The 27,802-nt window shown below is 39.0% G+C and overlaps 1 protein-coding gene and 1 long non-coding RNA gene across 3 annotated transcripts; one reads left to right on the top strand and one right to left on the bottom strand.

Annotated features, from left to right (window-relative positions):
- The first annotated feature begins 64 nt into the window (after positions 1 to 64).
- On the top strand, positions 65 to 25,873 carry LOC109036952 (organic cation transporter protein). 2 transcript variants are annotated; one of them, XM_019051395.2, is made up of 12 exons: positions 65 to 525; positions 2,693 to 2,849; positions 14,574 to 14,899; positions 16,135 to 16,238; positions 16,702 to 16,856; positions 18,058 to 18,229; positions 18,974 to 19,097; positions 21,035 to 21,218; positions 22,056 to 22,184; positions 22,563 to 22,750; positions 23,629 to 23,765; positions 24,192 to 25,873. In XM_019051395.2, exons 2-12 carry the CDS (start codon positions 2,807 to 2,809, stop codon positions 24,268 to 24,270), a joined length of 1,641 nt encoding a protein of 546 aa, XP_018906940.2. In that variant the 5' UTR covers positions 65 to 525; positions 2,693 to 2,806; the 3' UTR covers positions 24,271 to 25,873. The 2 variants fall into 2 exon arrangements, with proteins under 2 accessions (XP_018906940.2, XP_018906948.2); XM_019051403.2 differs by lacking the exons at positions 65 to 525; positions 2,693 to 2,849 and adding an exon at positions 12,872 to 13,301.
- On the bottom strand, positions 21,222 to 22,642 carry LOC140224485 (uncharacterized). The gene is made up of 2 exons (XR_011899749.1): positions 22,519 to 22,642; positions 21,222 to 21,467 (listed from the first exon to the last, which is right to left on the bottom strand). It is a non-coding gene; the product is annotated as an uncharacterized lncRNA (long non-coding RNA).
- Positions 25,874 to 27,802: the final 1,929 nt, after the last annotated feature.

Here is a 27,802-nt window from a genome sequence, read left to right as displayed (position 1 = left end):
AATGCCGAGATATCACCATGGTTTACAGGTCCATTCGATTTTGCCGCTCCGTGGAGACCAGCTCACACACGCAAGAACGAATCCTCTCATCCCGGAGTCGAGTTCATGGTCAAAACCTTGTCTCTGTCAAAACCACTCACCCGGTCCACTACCAACACAACAAAATGCCGACACTCATCATCACGCGGGAACCAGTCTCAGTTTCCAGAATATCCAACGCGACGACTCGGGCGGCGAGAAACGAAATCCGCCCCAGATCCTCGCCGTTGTTGTGAGTGAGTAAAAAAATCACCAATAACGACGATCACCGCGCCGTGATAACGGGAATGAAAGATAAAACGGAGCGATGGAAATAACCTTATCAAAAGCACCGAGTATCGAAAATAAACACGGTGAACGGAGGCTCACGTATTCCGCTCGTGGAAAAGAGACCCAGTGTGATTGTGTCGTTGTCGCTCCGTTCCAATTTCGACGGAAACGAAACCGGTGCGCGGGGATTTCGCGGGAGAAAAGTTTTCCGGAGCGCACAGTGCAGTGTCCAATGGAAATAAGTCAAATTTTCGAACATATAAAATGAAAAAAGTAATGAGATATACGAAAAATGGGGACATTAGCGGTATTATTTTCAATGTTTGTTTACCGATTTGCATCGAATTGGCGTGAGGGGAGGTGATGAGATTTAAGCTCCGCGCGCGGTGACCGGTAGCCGATGACGCGCAAGTGTTGTGATAGCAGTTATCAAGGCTGATTGACACGGTACCAAATGTCCGGTTGGTGATAAAAATGGCTACAAACACTCCTGGTAAGTTCTTTAATTAAGATTTAATCGTAAAAATTATTTTTTCAACTTCTAAACATTACTTTTGAGCACGTTTTTCGATGGTACTCTAATTTAGTATTCTTCCCTCTTACTTAAACTTTAAAGACGTTTTTAAGAAAAACCAAAAATAACCAATTTTCCTGACAAGTGATAATGATTGCAAATTTCCTGTAGATTCTGAATTTTCAAGTCCCATCTGCGTCTGGCTGCGAATAATAAAGTTATATAGTTTTTTCTGTCTCAAGGTCTTGCTCTGAAAAACTCTGATTAGTCCAGGCGCCTGGTAAGTCTACCTGGAATTTTGGGTATACAGCGATTTTTTTTGCTTACTTTATGTTTTTGGGGTCGCTGAATCCGAATCTGAAGTTTTCTACCGCGTATCTGGTGAGCATTTTCCGCCATTTTGAAAAAATGGCCTAAAAAGGCCTTTTTTCGCGGTTTTTTTAATATAGCGGCTACGCATGAGAAAAATTCCCGGATTTAGTTAATGTTTTGAATAGCTGACATAATTTGGAAGAAAATGGTATATGAATATGCTAAGTTTGCTCAAAAATTGAGGAACCTCGGATTTCGGAACTTTGGAACGCTTCGGAACTTGGCTGACCGCGGCGAGCCGGATCGCGCGTTGACGGGTGCGCCGCGAAAACGTGAATGGGCGCGATGTTCACGATGCTGTATCTTCCTCAATTTTTAAGCAAACCTAGCATATGTATACACCATTTTCTTCCAAATTATGTCAGCTATTCAAAACATTAACTAAATCTGGGACTTTTTCTCATGCGTAGCCGCTATATAAAAAAAAACCGCAAAAAAAGGCCTTTTTTCAAAATGGCGGAAAATGCTCACCAGATACGCGGTTGGAAACTTCAGATTCGGATTCAGCGACCCAAAAACATTAAGTAGATCAAAAAATTGCTGTGTACCCGAAATTCCAGGTAGCCTCATTTTTAGCTACCAGGCGCCTGCACTAGATCTCTTCGACTTGTGGACACTGGCATCGAAAAAGGAGTGCGTTACAACGATTGAGGGGAAACTCCGAGAACTATTCGCAAACAAACGTGTCCCAGACGAAAATTTGACAAAATGTCTTGTATTTTTTATGGATTTTTTGTATTTTTATGGATTTTTTGTTTTTATCTTTCTTTTTTCTCTTGTCTCTTGTGAAGTTTAATTTTACTGTAAATTTTCGGTGATGTTTTATTGTGCTGAATTTTTTATTTTTTGAAATGCCTTTTCCTTTTTATTAAAGACTTGTAATATGACCAAACCCAAGTGTTCGTCCTTTTTCTCATGCTGATCCTCGGAAACCTCATTATTTTATAGTGTATATTTGAATTTTTCAGCTTTCATTTCACGCAGCATTGAAATTCGGAATGAAAGAAAGGATAGACCTTAGTTTTGTTAGGCCCGGAGTTAAAAAATAAAATATGCATCGTTAGCATCTGTAAGTATACAGTCGATTTTTGGAGCGAGCTTGCGTTAATCTATACATTTTAATCCTTGAATTATTGCTGAAAAAACTGCTTTTTCCAGGCGCGTTGGCAACACTGTATTTAAAAGAAAGGTGTTATGAGAGGGCCAGATATACCCTCGTAAGCCTTATTAGTTGTGATTTCAGGTTGGTTTTCTCTCCTTTACCCACAAAAATAATGTACTCATGTCATTAAAATAAGTGGAAAAATAACGGCACATTTGGCAAAATTTGGCAACACCATATTCAATCATTTGGGGAATTTTGGAAACTTTGACTTTAATATAAGCAAGTACATGATGAATACTTAACACTGTCAAAATTTCATTGAATTCCATGCATTATTCGATCAGATATGAATTATTTCCCATCCGCCCATAAGGACACTGCACTGTGGAGCGTGGAAATCGGGTGAAAAGTGTGAGGAAGTGCCCCTCGGTGCGTGAAAGTTCGGAAGTGACATTTGTGACGTGAAGCAACGTCTCGATCCCTGATCGGGGAATGAAAATTGGACGATGGAAACGGACCCGTTGATCGCCAAAAGTCCTGCTCGTGGATGTAAGTAACGTACTCGTGTATGTTTAAAATTACTTTGCCTCTGCAGCATAATTGGACGTGTTTCTGCCAAATAGAACTATGTGCATTGTGACGTAAGGCCTGTTATACTGCCGCACTAAGGAAGAACGCCGTATGAACCTTCAGACGCTGCCATATTTACGTCAATAAGACCTTAATTTACTGGAAAAATCGTGAATTTTTTTCTTCAAAATTTCCAGACACTTTTCTTCACAATTTCGTCTGAAATGTCTGAAAATTTCAAGGGAAAATACGCTTAATTTTTTTTAAGAATACATGTTATATCCGGGGCAATTTGGCAACTCTCGAATGTTCATACGGCGTTGTTCTTTAGGACGGCAGTATGCATATATTCCTATGCTGCCTTGATAAGGAAAAACGCCGTATGAACCTTCAAGCGGTGCCAAATTTCCTTTGATAAAGCACGGGTTTCCTAGTAAACGTATAAATATTTTCCTTCCAACTTTTCAGATAATTTTCTTCGCAATTCCATCTAAAGTTCCTGAAGGTTCCAAGGACAAATATTCATAAAATTCCTCAAAAATAAACATTCCAGCGGAGGAAATTTTGCAACCCTCGAATGTTCGCACGGTGTCATTCCTTAGCACGGCAGTATGGGTCTCGGGGCTCATGTCTGAATGCACTTAGTTAGTTCCGTTTGGCAGAAATACGTCCAATAATTAATGGCAGTTTGGTCGGCGAACCACTTACAAGTGTACGTAGGATTTACCTCTCATTGAAAAATCAACGAGTACCTTATCATATCTCAATGTTGCGACCTAATAAGTCGTTTACGAAAGAACGCAAGTACATTGCAATGTTGCCAAATTCCCCTAGAAAATTGCAATTTTAACTATTGATTTTTGGGCATTTCCAACCGAAAATCTCACTGGTTTTTCATCTGATCTCATGCAAAAATCAGAAAAGATTGGACAGGAATAGCACAGGTCTATTCTTGCAAAAATGTAATTGTTGAATCAATTCTGCAACGTTGGAATCAAGTTACGTTTCTCCGTCCGGGAAACGACGAATTGGACGCATTCCTGTCAAACGGAACTACGTGCATCATGACGTGAGCCCTGTTATGCATACATTCTTATGAGTCTCAGGGCTCCATGTCTGAATGCACATAGTTCCGTTTGACAGAAACACGTCCAATTTATGAACGGTCCCTTAGACCTAGTTCTATCACCTCTTGTCACGGTCAAGTTTTAATCAGAGGTTTCAAAATGTTCAGTTGCCGCCAAAAATTTCATATGACTAAATTCAATGAGGAAACGCGCTAGTGCCCCGCCAAAAAACATGTAAAACTTCGTTTTGCTAATAAATTAGTGGTAGTGGTAGAGCTAGGACCCGAGCGCGTGATGATGTTTTTGCCTAATCGACGATTTGAAGGAGCTCATGCGGGTTACCCGGTTTCCGTACTCATATAAGAATCAATTAATCTACATTTTTCAACAAGAAACCAGTAATTTTGGCTCCTTTAAGAAACTACGTACATACTAAGCTCATAGTCTTTCGAATGCAGGTTGGTAATTTCGCAGAATGATCAGGAAATAGTATTTCCTCATTGCGAAATGCAATCCTCTTGAACGTCTCAGTCTGGCTTTGAAAGTAAACGAACAAGTACATACTGTTATTACTCTATGGTGGAACACTAAATTTGAACATTTTAACCCTCAGATGCCCAAGCCGCGGGTCCAATAGATCCAAATCTGACTAAAAGCACCTTGCCTGCGGATTTGAGGGGCTGGTACATACGTGCGTTAGATGTAGGTCTACAAATACATCTTTATAATATCCCTTTGTTGCACGGAAAAAAAAAATTTCATTTTTTTAAAAAAAATGTTATGGTTCAAATTTAATGATAAAGATAAGCACAAAAAACGCTTCAAAATTTTTTTTCATCCCTTCTGAAAAATTCTGTAGGGGTAGGAAAAGTGGTAGAACTGTCATACCACCGCACACTGACGTTCCAGGTTTGTCATTGTGCGGTGGTATAACTGTCATACCACTTTGCTGACCACATTGGATTTTAGTCCATAGAGTACATTTGTATGTATGTATGATTTCAACTTTCTAATTTTAGTAATATCGATTATCACATATATCATTTTTGGGTCAGGTTTAGGAGGGGGGGGGGGGGGTTCCAGCGAGTGGAGAACGGCAGTCAAGATGAAAATAAATATAAATAAAAAAAAATCAAAATTGAAATTTCAAACATAAGCAAAATTTTTTTTAAATGAATATGAAAAAGGTCAAAATCCAAAAACTTTGTGACTACACAGAATTAGGGTGGAAGGAATGGGGGAAAAGAAGAAAAAGAAAAAGGGGTGTATATTTGAAGTTCCAGGGGAAACTTATTTTTTTGTGGGAGGGGGGGGGGGCAGGAAAAAACTAAAGAATATTTGTGGTCAATAAAGAGTGGCATGTGTGTATTTTCTGGGTCATTTTGGTAGTAGATTTAATGTATGAAGTCAGAACAGCCACCCCCCCCCCCCTCCACAGTCAAAGATACTGCCCCGAATTCAATATATCTGACTTTGAAAGGCAGGAGGGTGCATTTTGTAAATTTTTACGTGATTAGGCAAGTGAGATATCAATTCTTATGAAATTTTGGTCCAAAATTCCATATAAGGATTCAGAATTTCATATAAGAAGTCATAATAGCCCCCCGGTCAACGAAAAAGCCCCAAATCAAAGATGGCGACTAAATTTGAAAGGCAGAAGGGTGCATTTTTTTTAAAAATTTTACGTTATTGGGCAAGTGAGGTATCAATTCTGATGTAAATTTGGTCGTCGATTTCAAATGTGAAGTCATAAAAGCCCTCCAATCCACAACAGTGCCCCAAATCCAAGATGGCGGCCGAATTTGAAAGACAGCAAGGTGTATTTTTTAAATTTTTACTTGATCAGACACCTGAAATATCAATTCTGATGTACCTTTTTTCGTAAATTTTATATGTAGTCATAAATGCCTCCTGGTCGAAGGGGGTACCCTAAATCCAAGATGGCGGCCAAATCTAAAAGGCAGGAGGGTGCATTTTTTGAAATTATAAGTGATTAGGCAAGTTAGGTATCAATTCCAATGTCACTTTGGTCACCCACATTATATATAAAGTCATAACACCCCCACCAACCAACCCCCCCCCCCCCCCCGGTCAAAGAGGGTGTCCCAAAAGCCAAGATGGCGGTCAAATTTGAAAGGCAGGAGGGTGTATTTTTTAAATTCTTACGTGATCAGGCATCTGATATCAATATCAGATATCAATTCTGATAAGATTTTTGTTGTGAATTTCATATATGAAGTCATAAAGGCCTCCTTTACAAAGGGGGTACCCTAAATCCAAGATGGCTGCCAATTTTGAAAGGTAGGAGGGAGCATTTTTTGGATTTTTTGTGATTAGACAAGTTAGATTTCAATTCTTATATCACTTTAGTCGCACATTTCAAGCATGCAGTCATAAAAAAATCCCGGTCAAAGAGGGTGCCCCAAATCCAAGATGGCGACTGAATTTGAGAGGTAGTAGCTTCACCCTTCACCCGAGAAATACGCTTAGGACAAGGAAATGTCGGTTCTCGAGTGACATTGGGATCAAAACTTGAAACGGGGAGAAAGATTTCCTCGAGAATGCACAAAAAATTGAGTTATCTACAAAATGCTGTGTGTGCGGTGGTATAACTGTCATACCACTTTATTTCAGCTCAGAAAATCGACCAAAATGAAAAATCAAGTAAAAACTGCAATGCACCTAGTAAATTACGGCTAGTTAGATTAGAGAATCACATTTATCTAAAAAATAACACCTATTTTTCACACACGACTCGAAGAAAAACAATGCGGATCCGACATAACCTAAAATACCGGGTTTTCATGACATACAATACGCTGTAGCCATGTCATTTTGTAAAAATGAATGGTCATACCATTTAGCAATGATAACCAGAGGTATATTGGACCCAATGATTCAGTAGTTGAGTCCGCTCATCACATTGGCAGCGCTGTAAAAATTAAAAACCGAAGTGGTATGACATGTATACCACCGTGCAACAAAGGGATAAAAGATTCAGACATCAAATTGAAAAAAAAAAATATTTAAAAAAGTCGTGTGTCAACACAGCCGAACATAAGAGAGATGTATAGGGCCTTGTTTTTAAACTTTTCTGCCGAATCTGAGTGACACGCAATCGGCAGCATAGACCAGAGCATTGCGAGTTGACGCCTCGCACCATGTTCGCGCCTTCAATTCTGCAGATGCAACACGGGCATCCATCAAGCATGAATAGTTGTATCTCTGCGCCGTCATCAACGTCCGTCCTTTCCCTCGCTCGAATTCCGTGTTTTGTCGGTTCCGTTTGACTTATTTGTAGTGATGCTCCAACGGCTACGTGAGCAACACGGACGAAGATAGAAGAGACGTAATTGGGCCTCGTTTTTTAACTTATCTCCCGAATCCGAACGACACTTCATTGGCAGCATATAGCGCGGAGCATTGCAAGTTCACGCATCACGCCATCGCATCGCGCCTTCAATTTTGCTTATGCAACATGGACATCCATAAATTCCGAATAGTTGTATCCCTGGGCCCTAATTTTGTCGGTCCCTCCCGCACAATAGATCTAGTCATCAGAGATGTCGAACATGACATTTTTATCTAAAATAGCAAATTTTGATGTTTAATTCGTCAAATTTTAAATTTTAAGGGGTGTTTCTTCACGAAAATTCCACGAGGAATCAATGGAACCACTGTTAAAACCTCCAAGGTTTGTATGAATGGAGTTATGAGTTTTTACAGTTTCCAAATTTAGTCCGGCCTCACCCATTGACTCGATCCATTGTGCACCGTGCTTAAGTATACTTAGAACGAGTCTCGAATGCCCTTAAGTCCACCGGCCGACTTAGCGCTTCTGATTGACCGGTGCGGTGCGGTTTGGACTTAATCATGGATGTTTTGCACCTCCGGATGAAAGAGCCGACAAAATTCGGCCCCAGCGCCGTCATCAACCCGCGTTGAGGTGTCTCTTAAGTTAAAGGGAAATTAAGGTTTAGTTTGCTCATAATACATTATGATATGATGGGTCCAAATCAATAATCATTATTTTTTAGACACAGTAAACACAAGTAAACACATGAGTAGACGTCTTCAAAGAGCGCTCTTTCCAAAATTGGTATTTTTGACAGAGTTAAGTCGTGTCAGGGTGACGACTCCTAGGAATATCTCAAGCCGTGTCTCGAATATATCTTCTGGGGGAGTCTTATGACAAATGAGGAAGGAGGGATGAGAAAGTGCCAGTATCTTACCAAAAATGTGAATATATAAATACGGTTTTCTTACCCTCAAAAACGTAGGAATAACATAGATATTATTTCAAAAACTGTCAAAATCAATGTATATTTAAAAACGTTCAACTTGACCCGACTTGGGACTTAGTGTGTATATGAGAAGTCTTCAGCATCTAAGGATTAAATTCAAATATATTAGACAAACAGCTATTTTTAGTGTAGGTAATTTTTATTTTTCTTTATTCTTCAAAGCTAAGTACACGGAGAGACAAATCAACGGAAAATCCTCACTTCTAGAGGGGCCAAGCAATTCTATTTTTAAGTGCGGTTCAACCGCACTGAGCCGCTAAAAAGCGATGGTTTACCCATTCATTAGGTGGTGTTTGTGATTCTTAAATTACAAGCGGTATGAGTTCGTCTATGACAGTTTTTTCATCACGGCACCGACATTCAACACAAATTTAGAATGAAGGTGCGATTGAAGACTGCGAATCACTAAAGCCACCTTGATGATCAGTCAGTGGAAGACTAATTTTGGAATAGCTGGAGGTCGTGGCAAAATCTTTATTTAGAACATCATACTTCTCAGTTTACTTTGGAGTTCGTTCATCTTCATGACTTTGTTCTACACAGTAAAAAAGTTCCGTTTTATGGTTACTTTGAGTTACTTTATTCCAGCCGGATCAACCAAAAAGACTTGGTTGCTCAACATAATTGGACGTATTTCTGCCAAACGGTACCATGTGCATTAAGACGTGCGCCCTGAGACCCATAAGACCCAAACAGGGCTCACGTCATAATGCACACAGTACCGTTTGGCAGAAATAGTCCAATTTTTGGTTAAATCCAAGATCTATTCATATAGATCAGTCATTCCCAAAACCAAAATGAGAATCCTTTGCGCATGCCGTCAGCATTAGTGGCGCGAAAGCCAGATAGCTGGGGATCAATTATTTTTTATGAGAGAAGGCTAATTTTTATTGATGAATCATTCTTCCTTACTTTCAAACCGTTTGAAACTTTTTGAGAGTCGAAAAAAAAACGTGTAGACATCAGCGTTCAGGGTATCGATTCAGCCGAATTTGCGTTTTTATATTTTTAATTAATTTTTGAAATCAAAGCTACGTACGAGCTATTTGGTGGTGAAGACTCGCGTGTAAAATGGCTAATCAGAGTCAACTGTAAAAATAAAAAAAAAACACAGATTCCGCAAAATTGAAACCCTGAATGCTAATGTCTAAACGTTCTTTTTGACACTCAAAAAGTTTCCAAGGATTTAAAAGTAAGAAATTGAAATGCTTCGGCAATAAAAAAAAATAGTCCCCCACAAGAAAAGCGTTGTTTCCGACATTTCTGGGTTTTGCGGCAGTAATGTTGACGTCACGATCCATTGGACAGGGGCGACCCCAAGCGGGGAAATCTGCGCAATGACTGACCAGCTGTATATGAATAGATCTTGGTCAAATCAACCGAAACCGCAGATTACTTTGAGGCATATGGAGATTCAGAAAATGTCCTGCTGAACTAATAATGTACTCTTTTTTGTCTTGATGTAACTCAGAGGCATGTGACTTGCGAGTGGTTATCCCATTATCATCAACGTGATTATAATGTACAATCCTGGCGGCTCGCGTTTACTTTTTGACGGGGTTGCAAATTTGCAACTCAAAAATTTGGTCCATGTAACCAAAAAGTATTGAGCCCCACTTTGGCCCTATATCGCGCCCATTATTGAGCCCCCGTCTTGGTAAAAACGGGTGATTGCGATGAACAAATGGACGTATTTATGCTAGATGGAACTATGTGCAAGTGGAAAGATGGGGTGAGCTCGTTAGTGCTCGGGCCATAAGGCTGAATGGGAATTTAAAAGCGCCATGCAGTGACGTCAGCGGCAACGAACTAGGAGGTACGACGGAGAGATCGGTGGCGGGACTCTCTTAACTCATGAGCCTTGTTCACAAGGCTCTTGTCACATGCCCATGGCTCACGAGTTAGTGCTTAGTTCTTTTGATTTAATAGAAAATCCCATTTTTTCATTCTCTCAAACGGAACTATATCCACTTTTACATTGTTTCTCATGCAGCTTGCACGAGCACACCCCATCTTTTCACTTGCGCATAGTTCCTTTTCGCATAAATACGTCCAAATGAGGTAAGTAATAGGCTAATTAGACTGCATTTTGCAATTTGGAACTATAAACTCTGGCTCATCTGAAAAAAACACTTATAAGCATAGGGAAACTAATGGCACATACGTTGTTTTTAAACCGGGCCAGACTTTACAGTTCCAAATTGCAAAATGCAGTTCAATTACTGGCAACCCACGAGAGACCCTGGTATGGAACGCCGTTTGTACGAAAACCTATTTTCAGGGGGAGAAGTGATTTTTCTTGGGGGAAGAGCAATTTTCGTCGGGGGAGAAACACTTTTTCAGGGGTGGAGAAACTTTTTTAGGGGTGGAGACACTTTTTCTATGGGTGGAGAAGGAATTTCAGGGAGGCGTGAGAATTCTGTGCTCCACTCTCCCGATGAAAATCTTTCCGTCCCTGATCGTGAATATATCGAATATCTGGAGGAGAAATGAAAAAAAAATCCTTCCCTCCGCCGTGCGTTCGATATCGCGACTGCTCGGTGCGGAGAAGGATCTTGCTGCGCCGCGACTGCTTTCGATATATCGATTGAGCGCGGTGGAGAAACGTTTCTACGCGTGGATCCACTTTTTTTCGCGGCGATCCACTTTTTCGTGGGGAGGAGCCGATCGCGACTGCTCGGCGCACAATGGTCCACAGACTGGATTTAACGGATCTTTATTCGAAAATGCAATGCACCGTTTTGAAAGTTGAAGGAGCTAATCATTTTAGGGTCGCGGATTTTATTGTACATCTTAGTGAGTGAAACAAAATATTAACATCCTGACCGAGAAACTTGACTTTAATTGTGATTTCTGACCCTTTTAGGACTAAAGGTCTAAGGATAGCGAGGCTTTGTCAGAGGCAAGTAGAGGTCAAACTCGGGTTCGATGACTCTAAAGACATCAGAGCAGACCTAAAGAGGATCTCGGAAAATATCTAAAACTCCTCAGAACAGGAAAATCGTCGCAACAGTACGAAAAAAGCTGGTTCTCCGAGGAAAATCGACTTTGCCGGGAAAAACAGGTGTGATAGTGAAAATCAAAGGTCATCAAGTCAAAATACATAAGAATCGATGTATCGCACATCGAAAACATTTTTACAATATATTTTTAATAGACTTTGGGGTCGCAAAAGGTTTTACAAGAAAGGCTCGGAAGAATTAGCGTTATCGCAGTGCTGGAGAGTGATAAACAAAACCGAGGTCATATTCGGATTTAGCAGCAGCTTAAAATACATAAGAACAACTCTACCGTGGGTCCAGGAAAATGTACCAAAATGAATTGCAGGCATCACAAAAAGACGTCAAATTTCCTCATTTTCCCGGGCAAAAGTCGCTTTTTCGGAAAAGTGAAAGATGAAAGGAAAAAACGAAGGTCATTTTTGGACTCAGCGGCTCAAAATATATGAGAGTAGTATAATTTCGTACATGAGAAAAATTTTACCTACATGATGCGGGGGTCAACAGTCGCAAAAACACCAAAAATGCCCATTTTCTGCCCAAGATTGAAGGGCGATGCACAAAAACGGAGGTCATATTCGAATTCAGCGCCTAAAAATACATTCAAATCACCTGATCACGACCGGGAGACTTTTTTTTTAAAAAACAATTGTTTATATATGTTCTTTATTGTCGTAATAGGAGAAAAAATCTTGAGTCTTAAAAGCGTCAGAAATCACAATTAAAGTCAAGTTTCTCGGTCAGGATGTTAATATTTTGTTTCACTCACTAAGATGTACAATAAAATCCGCGACCCTAAAATGATTAGCTCCTTCAACTTTCAAAACGGTGCATTGCATTTTCGAATAAAGATCCGTTAAATCCAGTCTGTGGACCATTGTGCGCCGAGCAGTCGCGATCGGCTCCTCCCCACGAAAAAGTGGATCGCCGCGAAAAAAAGTGGATCCACGCGTAGAAACGTTTCTCCACCGCGCTCAATCGATATATCGAAAGCAGTCGCGGCGCAGCAAGATCCTTCTCCGCACCGAGCAGTCGCGATATCGAACGCACGGCGGAGGGAAGGATTTTTTTTTCATTTCTCCTCCAGATATTCGATATATTCACGATCAGGGACGGAAAGATTTTCATCGGGAGAGTGGAGCACAGAATTCTCACGCCTCCCTGAAATTCCTTCTCCACCCATAGAAAAAGTGTCTCCACCCCTAAAAAAGTTTCTCCACCCCTGAAAAAGTGTTTCTCCCCGACGAAAATTGCTCTTCCCCCAAGAAAAATCACTTCTCCCCCTGAAAATAGGTTTTCGTACAAACGGCGTTCCATACCCTGGTAGTTAGTCCATCGTCTTTAACAACCACTCACTTCAACCATAACAGATCCATCCATACTCCATATGTCTTTAAATCTTTCGCTTTGCCTATCAATTCCTATCAGCTCGCTGGGAAACGGCGAGATGTTTCTGTGGCTAGCAACGTTGCTATCGGCCAGTATGACTTTTCGGGGGTTAGTGGGAGCGAAAGGGGGCGTAGCAATGCGATGCGACAGTTCGCGACCGTCTCACGTGAACTCAGTCAAAGCGCAAGGAGAAATAGTTCAAAACAATTATTAACAAGCACAATCACAAGCACTGAAACTTCCTTCCTAGTCGGTCGGGAAGCCTCTGACCAAAAGCGTGTTCATTACTTATTAAAATACAGCTATTAAGTTGTCTCGGCGGTGTCTGTGAGAACCTTTCTCGTCGTGTCTTTATTTTTCCATCATAGTTTTCTCGACCTTCCAGTGCGTTTCCTTTCCCACTCGTTCTCTCTCCGACCCAGTTTGTTTTTATAAATAGTTTGCAAGGAAATTTTTAAATTAACAAATTTTTACAAATTTTAAGTTGAACAATTATAAAAATTATTGCAAGAAAAACGTTAAAAATACCACTGTGAAACTAATGTGCATCAAGTTACTCGCCATTAAATTTTAGAGCACTCGCGGATCGTGCTCTAAGGTTTCTATGAATTGTACTTATGGGCGTCTCCTCGGAGTAGTCCCGACAAAAAAATTTCTGTTGACTTATCATCAGTGAGTACTTAGTTAACTCTTGTACCTTTTTTTCAAAGGCGTCACCGAGAAAAACCGATCGGTAGAATTTACCATTCCTTCACGTTGTATTACACACAGCGTCAATTCAGAGTCAATTCTGACAGAAGAAAGGTAAACATTACTATAATACTGGTACAGATAACCATTCCTCTGGCAGAATCGACTTTGAATTCACGCTGTGTAAAATACAGCGTGAAAGAATGGTAAATTCTAGCAATCTTTTTTCTCGGTGATGCATAACACACATTGCTGAATCTCTAATCAATTGTCTGGATGAAAAGCTCCTCTAAAAAAATGCGCACGTTGCGTAAAATTTGAAAAATAAAAATTAATTGGATGAGTTGGATAGTCCGTAGGTATATACTTTCGTTCTTGACGTTGCGTTGTGGATGTCCGTTCATATTTGATTGATTTATTTTATTAATCAAGGAATTTCTCGTCATATTTTTAAATTTTTCAAGAATTTAACTCAAAATGTGAGGAGTAGTAAGCAAAACTTTTAGGCTGAAGCATTTTTTCACGGGTTTTCCCTTTCTTCTTTCTTTTTCTTAAAAACATGTCACTTACATATCATTTTTAACTTAGTTAATTACAAGCAGTATACTATCCAGATAACGACGCAAGGTTTTTAATGGCAACAAAGTAGGTATCATTAAAAAAGATTTTATGAGTTCAATGAAAGTCATAGAAGATAATAGAAGGAAGAGAGTTGCAATTATTATACTCTAGAAATAAACGCATGTATAACAACTCTTTTTAAACCCGATTCTAGAACAAGCATTAATGTTCTCTTCTTTCACCGGAAACTAACTGACTGAGTAATTAATTGCACTATAAAAAATTAGCGAGATTATTAGATTTGTACGATAAAAGTGTTAAATCACCGATAGTGTCATTGCATAACGCATGACTTCTTCAGTTCATCGATTCAAGGATGTGAAGTGTAGCTATCGAGATTAAAATGCAATCCACCAGGGTGCAATATTATACCTTCATCACTTCAGAAATAAGCTTTATGAAATACGGGCGTGAAATACGTCGTGAAGGAATGGTAAATTCTACCAATCTTTTGAATCAGTGTACTATTTTAGATTTTTTACCATTTTTCTTTTCATTTATCCAACTGAGAATGGCTGAGTTTTCAGCCGAAAATTTTTGGTTTCATTCGTGAAATGTTAGCCTTGTTACCCGCTTTTTTAATTGTTTTTTATTGTATTTCGTTAACGTGCTCGTTTTTGTTCCTTTTTCCAGTGAAAGGAAATAGCGGAAAGCCGGAGTCAGGTCTCGAGCAAATAGATGAGGAGGAGAAGGATCAAACAGATGAAGTTGGACAGGTGACGGGGAACTTCGGAATATGGCAATTCTGGATATGTCTATCTGTTTCGATGGTAAAGTGGGTGGATGCATGGCATCATTTGGCCATTATTTTCCTAGCCCCGGTCACAGAGTTCCAGTGTGCAGAGGGCGACTACATAACTTCGGCCGACCAGTGTTTTGTCATCAATAATGGCACTTACGAGACCTGCCATAAGTGGGAATTCGATACCAGTATATTCAAACAAACCATCATCTCTGAGGTAAGAGCACTGTCCACTGTCCCTGTGTCCCTATGCTAGGCTTATGACAAACTCTGTCGTGCTAAAGAAGAACGCCGTATGAACCTTCGCGGGTTGCCAAATTTCTTTCGGTAAAATACGAATTTTCAGGGAAACTTGCGAAAGTTTTCCGTCCAATTTTTCAAGGAGTTTTCTTCGCAATTTGAACTAAGGTATCAGAGAATTTTAGGTAGAAATATTCATTATTAGCCTCAGAAATTAATGTTTTAAGAGGAGAAATTTGGCAACTCTCGGATGTTCAGACGGCGTTTTTCCCTAGCACGGCAAAACATTCTAGCCGATTTTGCATAATACGTATGTGGAATTGTATCTGAGCTGAATGAAGGCGCTATGAAAATGAGCAGCGGCTGATAGCTCATAATCCCGAATCCCCAACGCAAGGCGAGACTGACGTGTGAGAATAAGAATTCGACTACACTTTGGAATATGGAACTATACGATTTCTGGCTCATATATAAAAACACCAATCTACAGGGAAACTACGCACACACGTTGTTTCTAAAATGAGCTAGAATTTGTAGTCCTTGATTGTAAAATGTGGTGCAATTCATGCGCAGACCATTATGTATCAGTTTGCTTTCCGCTCGGAAGTGTATTCTCGTAATTTTACAAATTTTGACATCTTGCTAAAACAGGAGAAGAAAATACAAAATAATATGCGGACTTGAATAATAACAATACTGGACTACATTTTGCAATTAGGAACTACACATTCTGGATCATTTTAGAAACAACGTATTTACCATTACTTTTCTAATGCACATAAGCACTTTTGTGGATGATCCAGAAATTGTGGTTCTTTATTGTAAAATTTAGTACACTTGCAAGACGGTATAAGAAAACATTCTTGGAGTAGTCGCAAACTGCAAGAAAACAAAAATAAATTTCCTCGAAATTCTGAAGGAGCTTATCATTACTGCCATGGTAAGAAATAACGCCGTAAAAGCCTTTAGACGTTGCCAGATTCACTTCGATAAGCCCTGGATTTTCTTGGAAAATTTCAACAACTTTTTCAGATACTTTTGTTCGCAATTAGATCTAAAAGATCTGAAAATTTCAGAGAGAATTATGAATAACTTCCCTCAAAAATACATGTTATATCTAGAGAAATTTTGCAAATCTCGAATGTTCATACGGCGTTTTTCCTTAGCACGGCAGATTGCAGGTTTAGTAATAATTGGTCTCAATTTTTGCAGTTTGGTCTAGTTTGCGACAAAAACCAGCTGCCGAATGTCGTTCAGTCTGCATCTATGCTGGGAGGACTCGTTGGAAGCATGCTCTTCGGAGTAGCAGCAGACAGGTCAGTGTCTATTTTTCCTCCATACTTCTTAAAGGACAGTACCTACAGAATAAATAAATAAAATCTACTTGATAAAAATTCATTTTTAAAGCTTTGAACTTTGTTGAGCCATCTTCGACTCTTACTTTACTCAATACATCGTGTTACAATTGCATCAAACCCTAAGAAAGTCGGTTGATTTTAAGAGTTAGTAATTGAGCCTGATTAAGATTTAATCTCTGCACGTTGCTTCCGTGTATCATACAGCCTACCAAGGGTCATTAAGATCAATTGGACTACATTTTGCAATAAGGCCCACAATGAATCTTTGGCTCACATCTCCTTAGGGAAACAATAGCACATTCGTCGTTTCTAAAATGGGCTAGAAATTGTAGTTCCTAATTGGAATATGTAGTCCGATTCAAAGAAATGCACTATTCCTGAACTATTGGGATTATTATACTTACAAATTCATTAATTTAAGGTATGGACGGAAGAAGCCCTTGATTATTGGTGTGGTGGGTCAACTGGTCGCTGGAGTGGCTGCAGCCTTCATGCCAACCTACGAGCTTCTACTCCTTTTCAGGTTTATAACGTCCGTTGCCGTTGGAGGCACAATGGCCGTTAGTTGTGTTTTATGTAAGTATATTTAAGTATCTTTAACGTATTTTATTCTTTCGGCTAAAACATGTATGTGTCACAGGCAATTAGCAATCGCCGGCAATTTGCAAGTCAGTGGTGAATAAATACAGAAAATCATAATTTCAAAAATAAAATAACAAGATTAGAGTGCTGATTCTGTTGCCTATGATGTGAATAGATAATTTTTCTACCTTAAAAACATGGCAGAAATATGCACCCTCAGAAGAGCGTGTAGTGAACTCCGTGACATTAGTTGGGTTGAGATCGGACAGGCAACTAAACTAACATCGTGACAAAGCGTAGAGTATCACAAAAAATGAGGGCGCTTCAAGCCGAACTCATACTTTTGAAGACCATGACCCTTAAATTGCATTATTGCGATATATTGAAACAACACGTGAACCGCTTGCAAATTGCCGGCGATTGTTAATTGCCTGCGATTGCTAATTGCCTGCGACATATATTCTTTTGTTAGTTGCGTCTCCCTCATTATTAATGAGAGAGACCTAAAATACGACAGCTGTGCCACACACAATCATCGTGTGAATCCTACGGGTGGATGGATGTATGTAGAGTACTTTTATCCGGAGAGTATGGACTGAGTTACTTGGAGCCTTTGGGGTCCAAAAAAATGACAACGACTCTTGGTGGGAGAAGATGGGGATACGTTGAGAAGGGGTTGTTGCCAATACCTTCGACGTTTATCACCTGCTCCACCTGTTACCACCCAACGTTGGTAACGTGAACTTGCAAGGGTGGTAACGTGAACTCGCAAGGGTGGTTTAACTTGAACCTCTACTATGGCAAGCCATAATAGCAAGCACTTGGGAATGGCCTGCATGTGACGTCCGGCCGTCATTTCTTTTGAATCCTAAAGGCTCCATGAAAGGCCTACGATGGCTGAGCCAATCACTAGTGACATCTTCTGTGGCTATACTCTGTCTACAAAGGCACACTAGATAGATGGACAGAAGTTATTAGTCCCCAAATTCCCATAGAATATGTACGATTTGATGAATTTCCTTTGTTTTCCGGTTTTTAGTCGTCATTGCACAACTTGTGGCGTGCGCTGTCCATGAGACAGGTTGCCACTTTGAATCTAGCGTCCAAGTATATTATTGTTAAACAAGCTCAGTCTCCTTCCACATTTTGTTTCAATTATACATTTTGTAAAAAATTTGATTTCTTTTTGCCAAAGGTATGGAAGTAGTCGGTGGGAAATGGAGGACAATAGTGGGAACATTGTACCATATTCCTTTTAACTTTGGCCACATGACATTACCCGTCATCGCTTACTTCACACGGTCAAGCTGGCGGATCTTCGAGATCGCCATATCCTTACCATCGGCTCTGCTCTTGTCTTACTGTTGGTAAGAGCCTAAAATTGTTTTATCCCATTTTTGATACATAAGAGCAAAATTATCATACATTTTGTTTGGAAATCTGAGATTTGCATAGCTTGATTGTGATGTAAAAAACTTAGGGATTTTACAACTTATTTTTCAACTGATATTTATTTTTGTTTGCTGATGATGAGCCATGCCCAAGATTCATACTAGCAATAAATATAAATGAACTCTACAAATTCCAATTTCGCGTGTTAATGTATATATCTGTAATCTTTTCCTAGAATAATTTTTGCCTGCACTGAAAATCAAATTTTGTAAAGATATCTTATTTTTTCAAAATTGACATTGCTATTGCCATCTAATAGATGTTGGGATTTTTTGTACCATCTAGTAAAGGGTTAATTGTTCATCTTTAAATTGGGGACAAATAAGTTGGCCACATTTCATCGGATACCTGATTGACTTTTAACATCACAAAATCATGATATCAGTTGAATTAAATTTTGCAATAAGGAACCACTGTCTTTGGCTCTCCCATAAAAGCACATATCTACGTAGGGAAACTAATGGCATGTATGTTGTTTCTAAAATAGGCCAAAAATAGTGGTTCCTTATTGCAAAATTTAATCCAGTTACCAGTCATCGATAAAGGTGTCATATTTAAACTTGTTTGCGCATAAATCCAGGTTCCACTGAATTTGGATCGAGACGAGGAGATATAAAAAAATCTCTTCACTCTTTAATCAACTTCTTTTTTTTTTGAAGGCTTACACCGGAGAGTCCACGATGGCTTGTCGCAACCGGGCGAGGCGAAAAAGCTCTACCTATTTTAGATCAAGCAGTGAGAGCCAACGAAAGAGAATTCCCCGCCGATTTGCGAGAGAGCATTGTGAGTAGCATTTTTTATTCTATTTCCTCTATAATTTTGTAAAGATGGGAAACATAAAGAATATGTTAATTTATAAAATACCGCGCGTGCTTTTACTTGTAACATTTGAAGAGCATTATTCTAGATTTCCATGTATCCAAGTTTGCTCGAAGCGAGGGTGACCTTGGCGTTTAGATTACACTTCCACTCTGCGAATATAATACTTTTTTTAGCCTATTAGAGAGAGTATCTAGAAAACCCGCCTTCGAAAGAGATACGTATCTCTTGCTCGTAAAGGAACGCCAACTGAACGCTAGTGGCGTGGCGTGCTTTGCGATGTATCGATTGATCTGCTATATAAACCTATAGAAAAGGATCGATAACAGGATGTTCTCAACGAACATCTTAATAATCGATTCTTTACCATAGTTCCAAATAAGGTGTATCGATAATCGACGATTCACGCCTCGCCACCACTGAACGCTTATTATGGACAGACAGTTTTAATTTTCAATAATTACTTGAAAAGAGATAAGAAAGAATGATAGTGGTTACTAGATTTCGAACAGCACAGGGTGTCTAAAAAGTACATAAACTCCCCCCCTTCTAAAATTTTCCCTAATTGAGCCAATGAGACGAAACTTGAGGATTTTTTCTAAGTCATGCAGAGAGAACTGCTTTTTGGCATATCCACAATTTTGGAAAAAGCGAAAAAAAAGTCGTCGTCCCCCGCAGTTTTGAATATGCCAACAAGTAGTTCTCTTTGACCTAAAAAAATTCCCCAAGTTTCGTCTCAATTGCTCGATTGAGGAAAATTTTAGAAAATGAGGGGGGGGGGGGTACAGACCTTGGAGACACCCTGTATATGAGCCCGAGAACAGCTATGACCAGTAATGGATCCCTGTTCGGATCCCTAATCATGAATCTGGTTACGTCCACTGTACGCGTCATAAAAATCGTCAATAATGTACACTACTGGCCGCTGGATTTTCTAGAGATCGGGGCCGGATTTAGGGGGTGACCACATGAACCACGGCCCATGGCGGCAAATTTTGCAATTTTTTTAAATGTAGATATAAAGAAAAATCGGATTCAGAAAAAAAAATTACAATCGAGAAAAGGTGACCAAATCTCTTACTTCCGGAGAGTATATCTCTAATTTTGTCGTCTTGCTGTGATACAAGAGACAGCGACTTTAATTAGTCGAGTTAACACAAAGAGAGAAACCGAATATGGAATATGGCCTGGAACGGGCCGGAGCAGAGACCAATGATGACGAGAACTTGAGATGAAACGGGGAAACCCTGGGTGCGGCGCGGCGGTCGGCATGTAACACATATTCGCGCCTACAAGACTGCATGAATACATCACGCATTGCGTCAAAGACAGCGCGATCAGCGGCGGGCGGCGCGGCGTGAAACGCATAGCGCCCACAAGAATGCATGAATACTTCACGCATTGCGCCAAACAAAGAGCGGTCAGCGCGGCGCGGCGGCGGCGGAATTTAAAATTATTAAACCACATTTATGTTTGTTCTTTCATAATATTTTCGTTAATTTCATATAAATGGAAGGCCTTGTCCACACAGAGATAGGTTTACGGAACTTAACTTTCGCGCCAAGTTCCGTGAACTTTTGCAAGTAGTCTTGACAGGGCTTTTACAAAACATGTGTCCAACACGAGTGAACGCGTCTTATGCACCCCTCCCCCTCCGGCCCGTTCACTTGATGGTTTTTATTGATGCTTCAAAACGAATGAGAAAGGGGCGGCAAAATACAGACGGCCCATGGGGGCAAGTAAGTAAATCCGGCGCTGCTAGAGATCATAGATTTTCAAGAATCTATATTGATCGCCAATACACTCTTCTTCCCGCGTTCATTTACCTCTGAATAGAGATGATTTTGCGTCCGCAGCGAACGTATGAGCGAAATTCTTTATTTATTTGATTTTATTTTCAGAGAAGATCACCGGCTATTGTGAAAAAGAAGCCAAGTATATTTGATTTGTACAGAACTCCAAACTTGCGAATTAGGATAATAGCTGCTCACGTCAACTGGATCATTTGTGGACTGATTTACTACGGACTGGCTCAGTACATGGGTAGAATCGGCGGAAATATATTTATAAATGTTTCACTATCTGGTATGTAATTTGACTAACTTTTATTGCATTGATTACTACCAATTTTCGTTACCGTTTGTTTCTTCCTGTTTGTAACATAAAAATGAAGATTTTGAAAAACAACTTATGAAATGGGATTTTCCATTTTTAGCATTTGACTGAATGCTGATTCAGATGCAGATTTAGTGTTGATTCATTATTTTGTAAAACTTTCTTGGCCACATCGTAAAACTAAGGATATCCACTGAAATCTGATTCCTTGATGAGCACCTGAAACAAGTTTAAAGTGAACAAAAGCTGTTACTGAATTTGTGGTAGATTGTTACAATCTCTGTTCGTTGAAAAATATGAAAATACATTGATATGTAATGTTAGATGACCTGAGAGATATACTTTTTACGGTAAAAATCATAACGATTAATGCCAAAAACGATGGGTGAACATAGTATCAGTGCACTGCCGTGCTAAGGAAAAATTCCGTATGGATAACCATCAGACGTTACTAAATTCCCTTCTACAAATCGCGAGTTTTCAGGAAAATCAGTGGATATTTTTCCTCCAATTTTTCATAGGATTTCGTTCATAATTTGATGTAAAAAGTCTGAAAATTTCAAGGAAAAATATTCATAACTTTTCTCATAAATAAACATTTTATCAAAGGCAACTTGGCAACGCCTGAAGGCTCAGACGGCGTTCTCCCTTAGCACGGCAGTGTACACATCAGTGTTTCATGTGTAACACTTTCAGCAAGTTATCCTAAAATTATATCGTTGTGAAGGACTTCATTCAATTTTTTTTTATTATTTTTTATTTCGTATAAAATATTAACTCTCACGATGTAAACATTAATTTTTTCAGGGATCATTGAATTACCTGGTGGTATATTTTGTATGTATTTGATGGATACATTCGGCAGGAAAAAGACAATGGTAGCATCTAAACTACTCATAGCAGCCTCAATGTTATTGATAACACAGTGCTCCAGTGGTAAGTTTGCCACCTTATTCAGCTTTATTTTACTCGCAAATATATTCAGAGTAAAATTATAGATCTCAAGGAGAAGAATCACGATAGAATACTGTCTATAGGTCTTATGAGCAGTGTTTAGCAAACGAGCATTAAGTAACTAAGAAAAGGAGTTAATAATACTTTTTAACTCGTCTAGAGGCACGTTGTTCCAATCAGAAATTTGAGGTCTTCAGAAAATATTCTTCATGAAAAAAAGCGAAAAACGCCTACATTTTGTGATTGTGACAACATGTAAACTGGACTTAAAAAATTTAAATCAATGAAATAAAATTGAAGTAGAAATGTGCTTTACCTCAAAAGTGATTTAAGTATGTGCGTAACTTATTTTGCCTCCAGAGGATGAAAATGCGACCGAAAGAATAATTCTGGCGTTCTTCGGTGTCGTCGGAATTTCGACAGCGTTTCCAACATTGCACTTATTTACGGGAGAGCTGTTCCCCACAGTGCTTAGGAATGTCGCCATAGGATCAGGAGTTATGTTTAGTCTGCTTGGGTCCATGGTTTCGCCCTTCGTCCTATCATTGGTAACTTTTTTACTTTTAATTAATCGATTCAGACATTCTTCAAAGTATCTCGATTTTCTAAGGAAGAAAAAGAAGATGGAGGAATTACCTTTAAGAAAAAGAATAATACGCGGACAAAAAGTTGCACAATTGATTTTATCGTGAGTGAAACTTACTGTAAATCAGATGCTCAGAGAATGCCTTCAAATTTTAGGTCAGGCAAAATCCACCACAACGATGTACGTATGATTGTATGCACGATCATTGCGGGAGAAAGAAAGGCGAGACAGAGAATGCTGTTGTAACTTGTAAGCTCACAGGCAAATACCTGGCTCTCAAGGGATTTTGCCAAATAGCCCAATTTCTTAATTCCAACCTGTTAATTCGAGAGAAGGAATAGAGAGAAATTGTTACCCTTTGTGAATTTTGTTGCTCGTCATAATATCAAGATCACGGAAAAACACATACAATTTGACAGCGTTTAGCAGAAAAAACTAAGTTACATCTGACATTGCCAAATTCAACCGGGTAATTTAACTTTTTAGAAAAGAACGTTTGTATGGATTCCTTTGAAAATTTTAAGGAATTTGATTCGTAATGTGCAGAAAATTCACTGAAATTTGCACAAAAATCCGCAAAACCATTTTCTTGTTATAAAGTAAATTGCTTAACTGAATTCGGCAATAGCTGATGAGGCTCAGTCAGTTCCTTTCTACTTTACACGGTCCAATTATGTTTTGTAACTTATTTAAAAAGAAAATGTTAAACCTTTAAAACCGTAAACATGTTAAAGCCTTCATTCTTGCTGCAGAATGTGACCGTGCATGCTTGTTCTTTATTAATTAACGCTATAGCAGACGAAAAAGAAAAAGAAATCAGCCAAATTTTGTGTTTTTCAGGACGAGTACGGCGCTTATTTGCCGCCTCTGGTGTTCGGACTTTGTCCTTTGGTTTCAGCGGCCTCTTGCATGTTGCTACCGGAAACTTTGGGCTCGGAGCTTTTGCACACTATAGAAGACTGTGAAAACTTTGGAAAGTAAGAAACTCATTTTTACTTGTAATGGGCCTATTACAAACTTTTGCTAGAGGCAAAATAAGGGTTATTCTCATAAAAATCGTTTTTAATATAACGATGAGCGCATCGGCAAAGTCTAAAATGCACTCCTAACTTCATAATCTGCTTAAGAAATTTGCTTTTTTTTAGCCTCCTGCTTCAAAAACGATACGGCGTAGGTAAACATTTCGTTAGAAATGTTATTCTATCCTACCCCTGCGTTGGTACGCAAATAGTGTACGTACAAACACGTATGTGCATAGGAAAACTAACGGTACACTTCCTAATTGCAAAAAATAGTCCTATTGTAGTAATATGTGTAGCCAAAATTGCTTAACATGCATTGAATAGATTTTTTAGTTGGCAATTTCTTCTGAGCCTGATTTCCTTACACAATTCTGCTTCCAGGAATTCAGACAACACGAAACAAGGCAAGGTGAATTCATCTTTTGTCGGAGACGAAAGCAGTACGGATAAGCCTCAGTAAACGGTAAAAATCGTCATGTACGGCGAAAGGTGCAATACAACATTACTATTTGTAAAGTATACTTTCTGTAAATTCTTGTAAATTATGTGTCTGTTCAATTGGCTTTTAAATCCCAAGTAGTGCAGGGCAGCAAACATGCTGAAACAATGCCAAAGAAAAAAAACTCCAAATATGGAAGACGTACTTACGGGCTATATCTATGTGTTCCGGACTCAGAGGCCGAAAGTCCGTGTATTGCACCCGGAGCAGTCGAAGCCACGGCTCCAGCACCCGGAACTCTTGGTCTCTAAGCCCGGAACGGACGGTATGTCTTTATAGCCCGGAACTTTTTTCAGTGAATATATTTGCACTTTAATGCGATGAAATTGGAATTATCTCATGATGAGATGCGATTTTTAAATCATTTAGCCGATAAATGCCGATTTTGTACAATCAATGAGATGAGTCCAATGTATCAGAATGATATGTAAACTGCAACGCAAAAAAAAAATTGCAATCCATTCAACCTTCATTTGAATTAATCTCAAAAAGAGAAGCTCTTGAAATCGGTAGATAGGCAACATTTACAACACTCCGATACCGTAGCATTCAATTTCACCGCACTGAATCGAAAGAGCTTTCGGAAATCGCAAACGAAACCCCCCACCCCCACCCCCACCCCTCCATCCATTGCATGTTCTTTAAACTTCGTTTTTTGATTATTCATACTTGAGCGCTTCTCTCCCCAAATGTTCAGTGACCGCCAGAAAAGGGAGGGCGACAAGGGGGTGGAAGTGCTACCTGCAATCTGTGCGACTTGGGATGTAGGTCGAGTTACTAATTATTTTTAGTTATGCTCGGAGGTATTTCAAATACCAATAGATCTGTAAACTCAGCCAACTGCAACAAGCAACACGTGTTCAAATAACTGTTTTATGTTATTTTGCACAAAAATGAATTATTGGTATCGAAAAATATGTTTAATATCTGGATATTATTTAAATTTTTTAAGGAATTGAATGTTAGAATCTCTAAACTTCGCGAATTTTTAAGAGTTTTTGATTGTGAATTTTATGAAAGAAATAAAAGTGAATAATAATTATTTTAGCTCAACATATGGAGTAGAAATAACACGTGGTTTCTGCTTCTTGTTGCGTACGTTTGTTTTTGGCTGTGATTGTTCACGTTTTATCTGGATCGATAAATTCCTAATATACTTATCCAGGATAGTGAAAATGGTATTGAAGAATCTGTAATTTTAAGTTTATTTGTGTACATTTAGATTCAGATTGAAACACACAACTCGATGAGAATTTTTAGCATGGCAGAGATAAAAGTCTAAATTAAATTAATTCTTTTGTCTCTGTTGCCTCCCAAACAGTTTAAACATGAGATTCTTAGCAGATTCATCTTACTTGCTTATTTTCTCTTAAAAGCAATTGTACATCCCTTCAAAGGGAGCAACTTTCATGATTCCTAGGATAGGCAGCACCCCCGTGATGTGCCAAAGCTGTGATTCAAGTCTCATAGAGACATATTCTAGCTTTTGATATTGTAACATATTTTTTTACTGTTCTGTTTAAATAAATAAACAATAAGTAAAGATAGTATTAAGACCAACGGAGTACTGTCTAATTTTTATCCCACCGACTGCAAAAGTCTCCAGCCTAAAATCTCTCAGTCGAGGGCAAATAGTCAAATCAGGCATATTGCCAAATGCCTTGACAAACAGTCAAATATTCTTACGTAGATTGAACTTTTGATTTTTCACTCTAATTTTAGACAAAATAATTCGTTGCCCTTGTGAGAAAAAATTCTCTGTAAAAATATGCAGCATACAACTGTATTTTAAACGATTTTAAAATCCTGAATGCACATTTCTCATAAACTTGTCAGCACGTCATAAAACATAGACTTTTTACAATTTTAACATTTAAATGTACTAAAGGCATGTAAAAAGGAAGGAACAAGGAGAGTTCGCAGCTTTAAGGTGTTATTCTTCCCAAAATATTGAAAACCCGTGAACTCCTCGCCATAAATTTACAGAATTCCGTAACCTGTCAAAATTTAACTACCGGCCTGGGAATTTGATAAAATGTCTGATTTGACTACTATAACACCGTGCTTTCGGTTCGTATGATCCGAAATTTTTCCTCAGCGCAGAAAATAGAAAACTTTTTTTTTTTCCATCCTGGAGATCGTGTTCCTTTATTTGGGCCGATTAAGCCAGAGACATCCTGTACCTGCATCGACATGAAACACGTGGCCGGTAGATCACCTGTGGAAGCTGGCGCAGTGTGGAGGAGTGCATATCGTATTCACCAGCCAGCACCCAACACTCTCTCGCCCGATGCGCCAGATCAAACATCAAACAGTTGTTTTTGAGCGTCACACTTACGTGGATGTCATCCTTTGCAAACACCAGACTGTGACGTCACTGTGCGCTACGTGCGTAATAATTTATAAGATTTCCCCTTCAGAATGCGATGCTGTAATTAATACGTTTACCCAGCCTCCTTTAACCGAGCATTGTTGCCGCCTTGTCCGTCTTCCCATAATTTACTTGATCTACACCCAGGTGTAAGAAATACAGTAACTTTTCCCCACAGAATTATCTGCGTTGATAGCATATTGCATGAAACTGCAGAAATGCGTATCTTGATTTGAGGGCGTTGCAAACTTTAAGTCATACTTTATTTTCTACGCGGAAAACTACCGAACTCCGTTTCTTGAAAACTTTGGTGATTTTTATTCTCGGTGTGATGAATATTCTATAAAAATTGTAAGCCATATAATGTTGGTTGGGTCCCCTTTTAAAAAATGAAATATGAGCGGAGCCGGAGATTTTGAAACACTGCAACTGAGATACGCGTTTTTGAAGTTTCAGCACCGGTATTGAGTTGCATATCAAAATAATTTTTATCGTGAGAGTCTGAAATTGCTAACTACTGTCCGACTAAATTGAGAGTTTTGAAAAAAGACGTATCCATAGCTAGAGAAGTACTTTCTTCCTGGAAATAATTTGGGGAATGAATTATTATTTTTATATTATGTGCAGGTATTTACTATGAGTCACAGAGGCTTGGATACAAGAATTAAGTTAGCATCAACATCGTTATAGACAAATTTTAACGTTATCAACTATGGGAGGCAAGATTTATAGACAAAACATTACCAAGAGAAAAATATTTGTGCTAAGTCCAAAGTCCAAAAACTACGAAGGAATTCAAACACCTCCGGGAAAATGCTGACGATATACTCGTAGAACTACAATAGTCAAAGCTCTATCTATTCTCATCCTCTGGTGAAACTCGCTGAAATAAAAACGCATTTTGATGTGGAATTGCGGTTTGTTCACCACTAACGATATGGACAAGATTCACTTCAATTTGATTCTGAAAATAGTCATAACTATCCTATTGTTTTCATGTACACAGAGTGGAGAAAAAAATTGACTAAAGCCGAATAAACCCTTGCTTGCCTCTGATTGGTACCGAATATCATCCGGTCGGCCGAGAAAATGGAGCGTTTTTAAATTTCTAACAAAGTTACT

The sequence above is a fragment of the Bemisia tabaci genome, chromosome 4 (genome assembly GCF_918797505.1).
Source record: "Bemisia tabaci chromosome 4, PGI_BMITA_v3".
Classification (NCBI taxonomy): Eukaryota; Metazoa; Arthropoda; class Insecta; order Hemiptera; family Aleyrodidae; genus Bemisia; species Bemisia tabaci.
The sequence above is the reverse complement of the archived record's forward strand: the minus strand, read 5'-3'. Positions and strand labels throughout refer to the sequence as shown.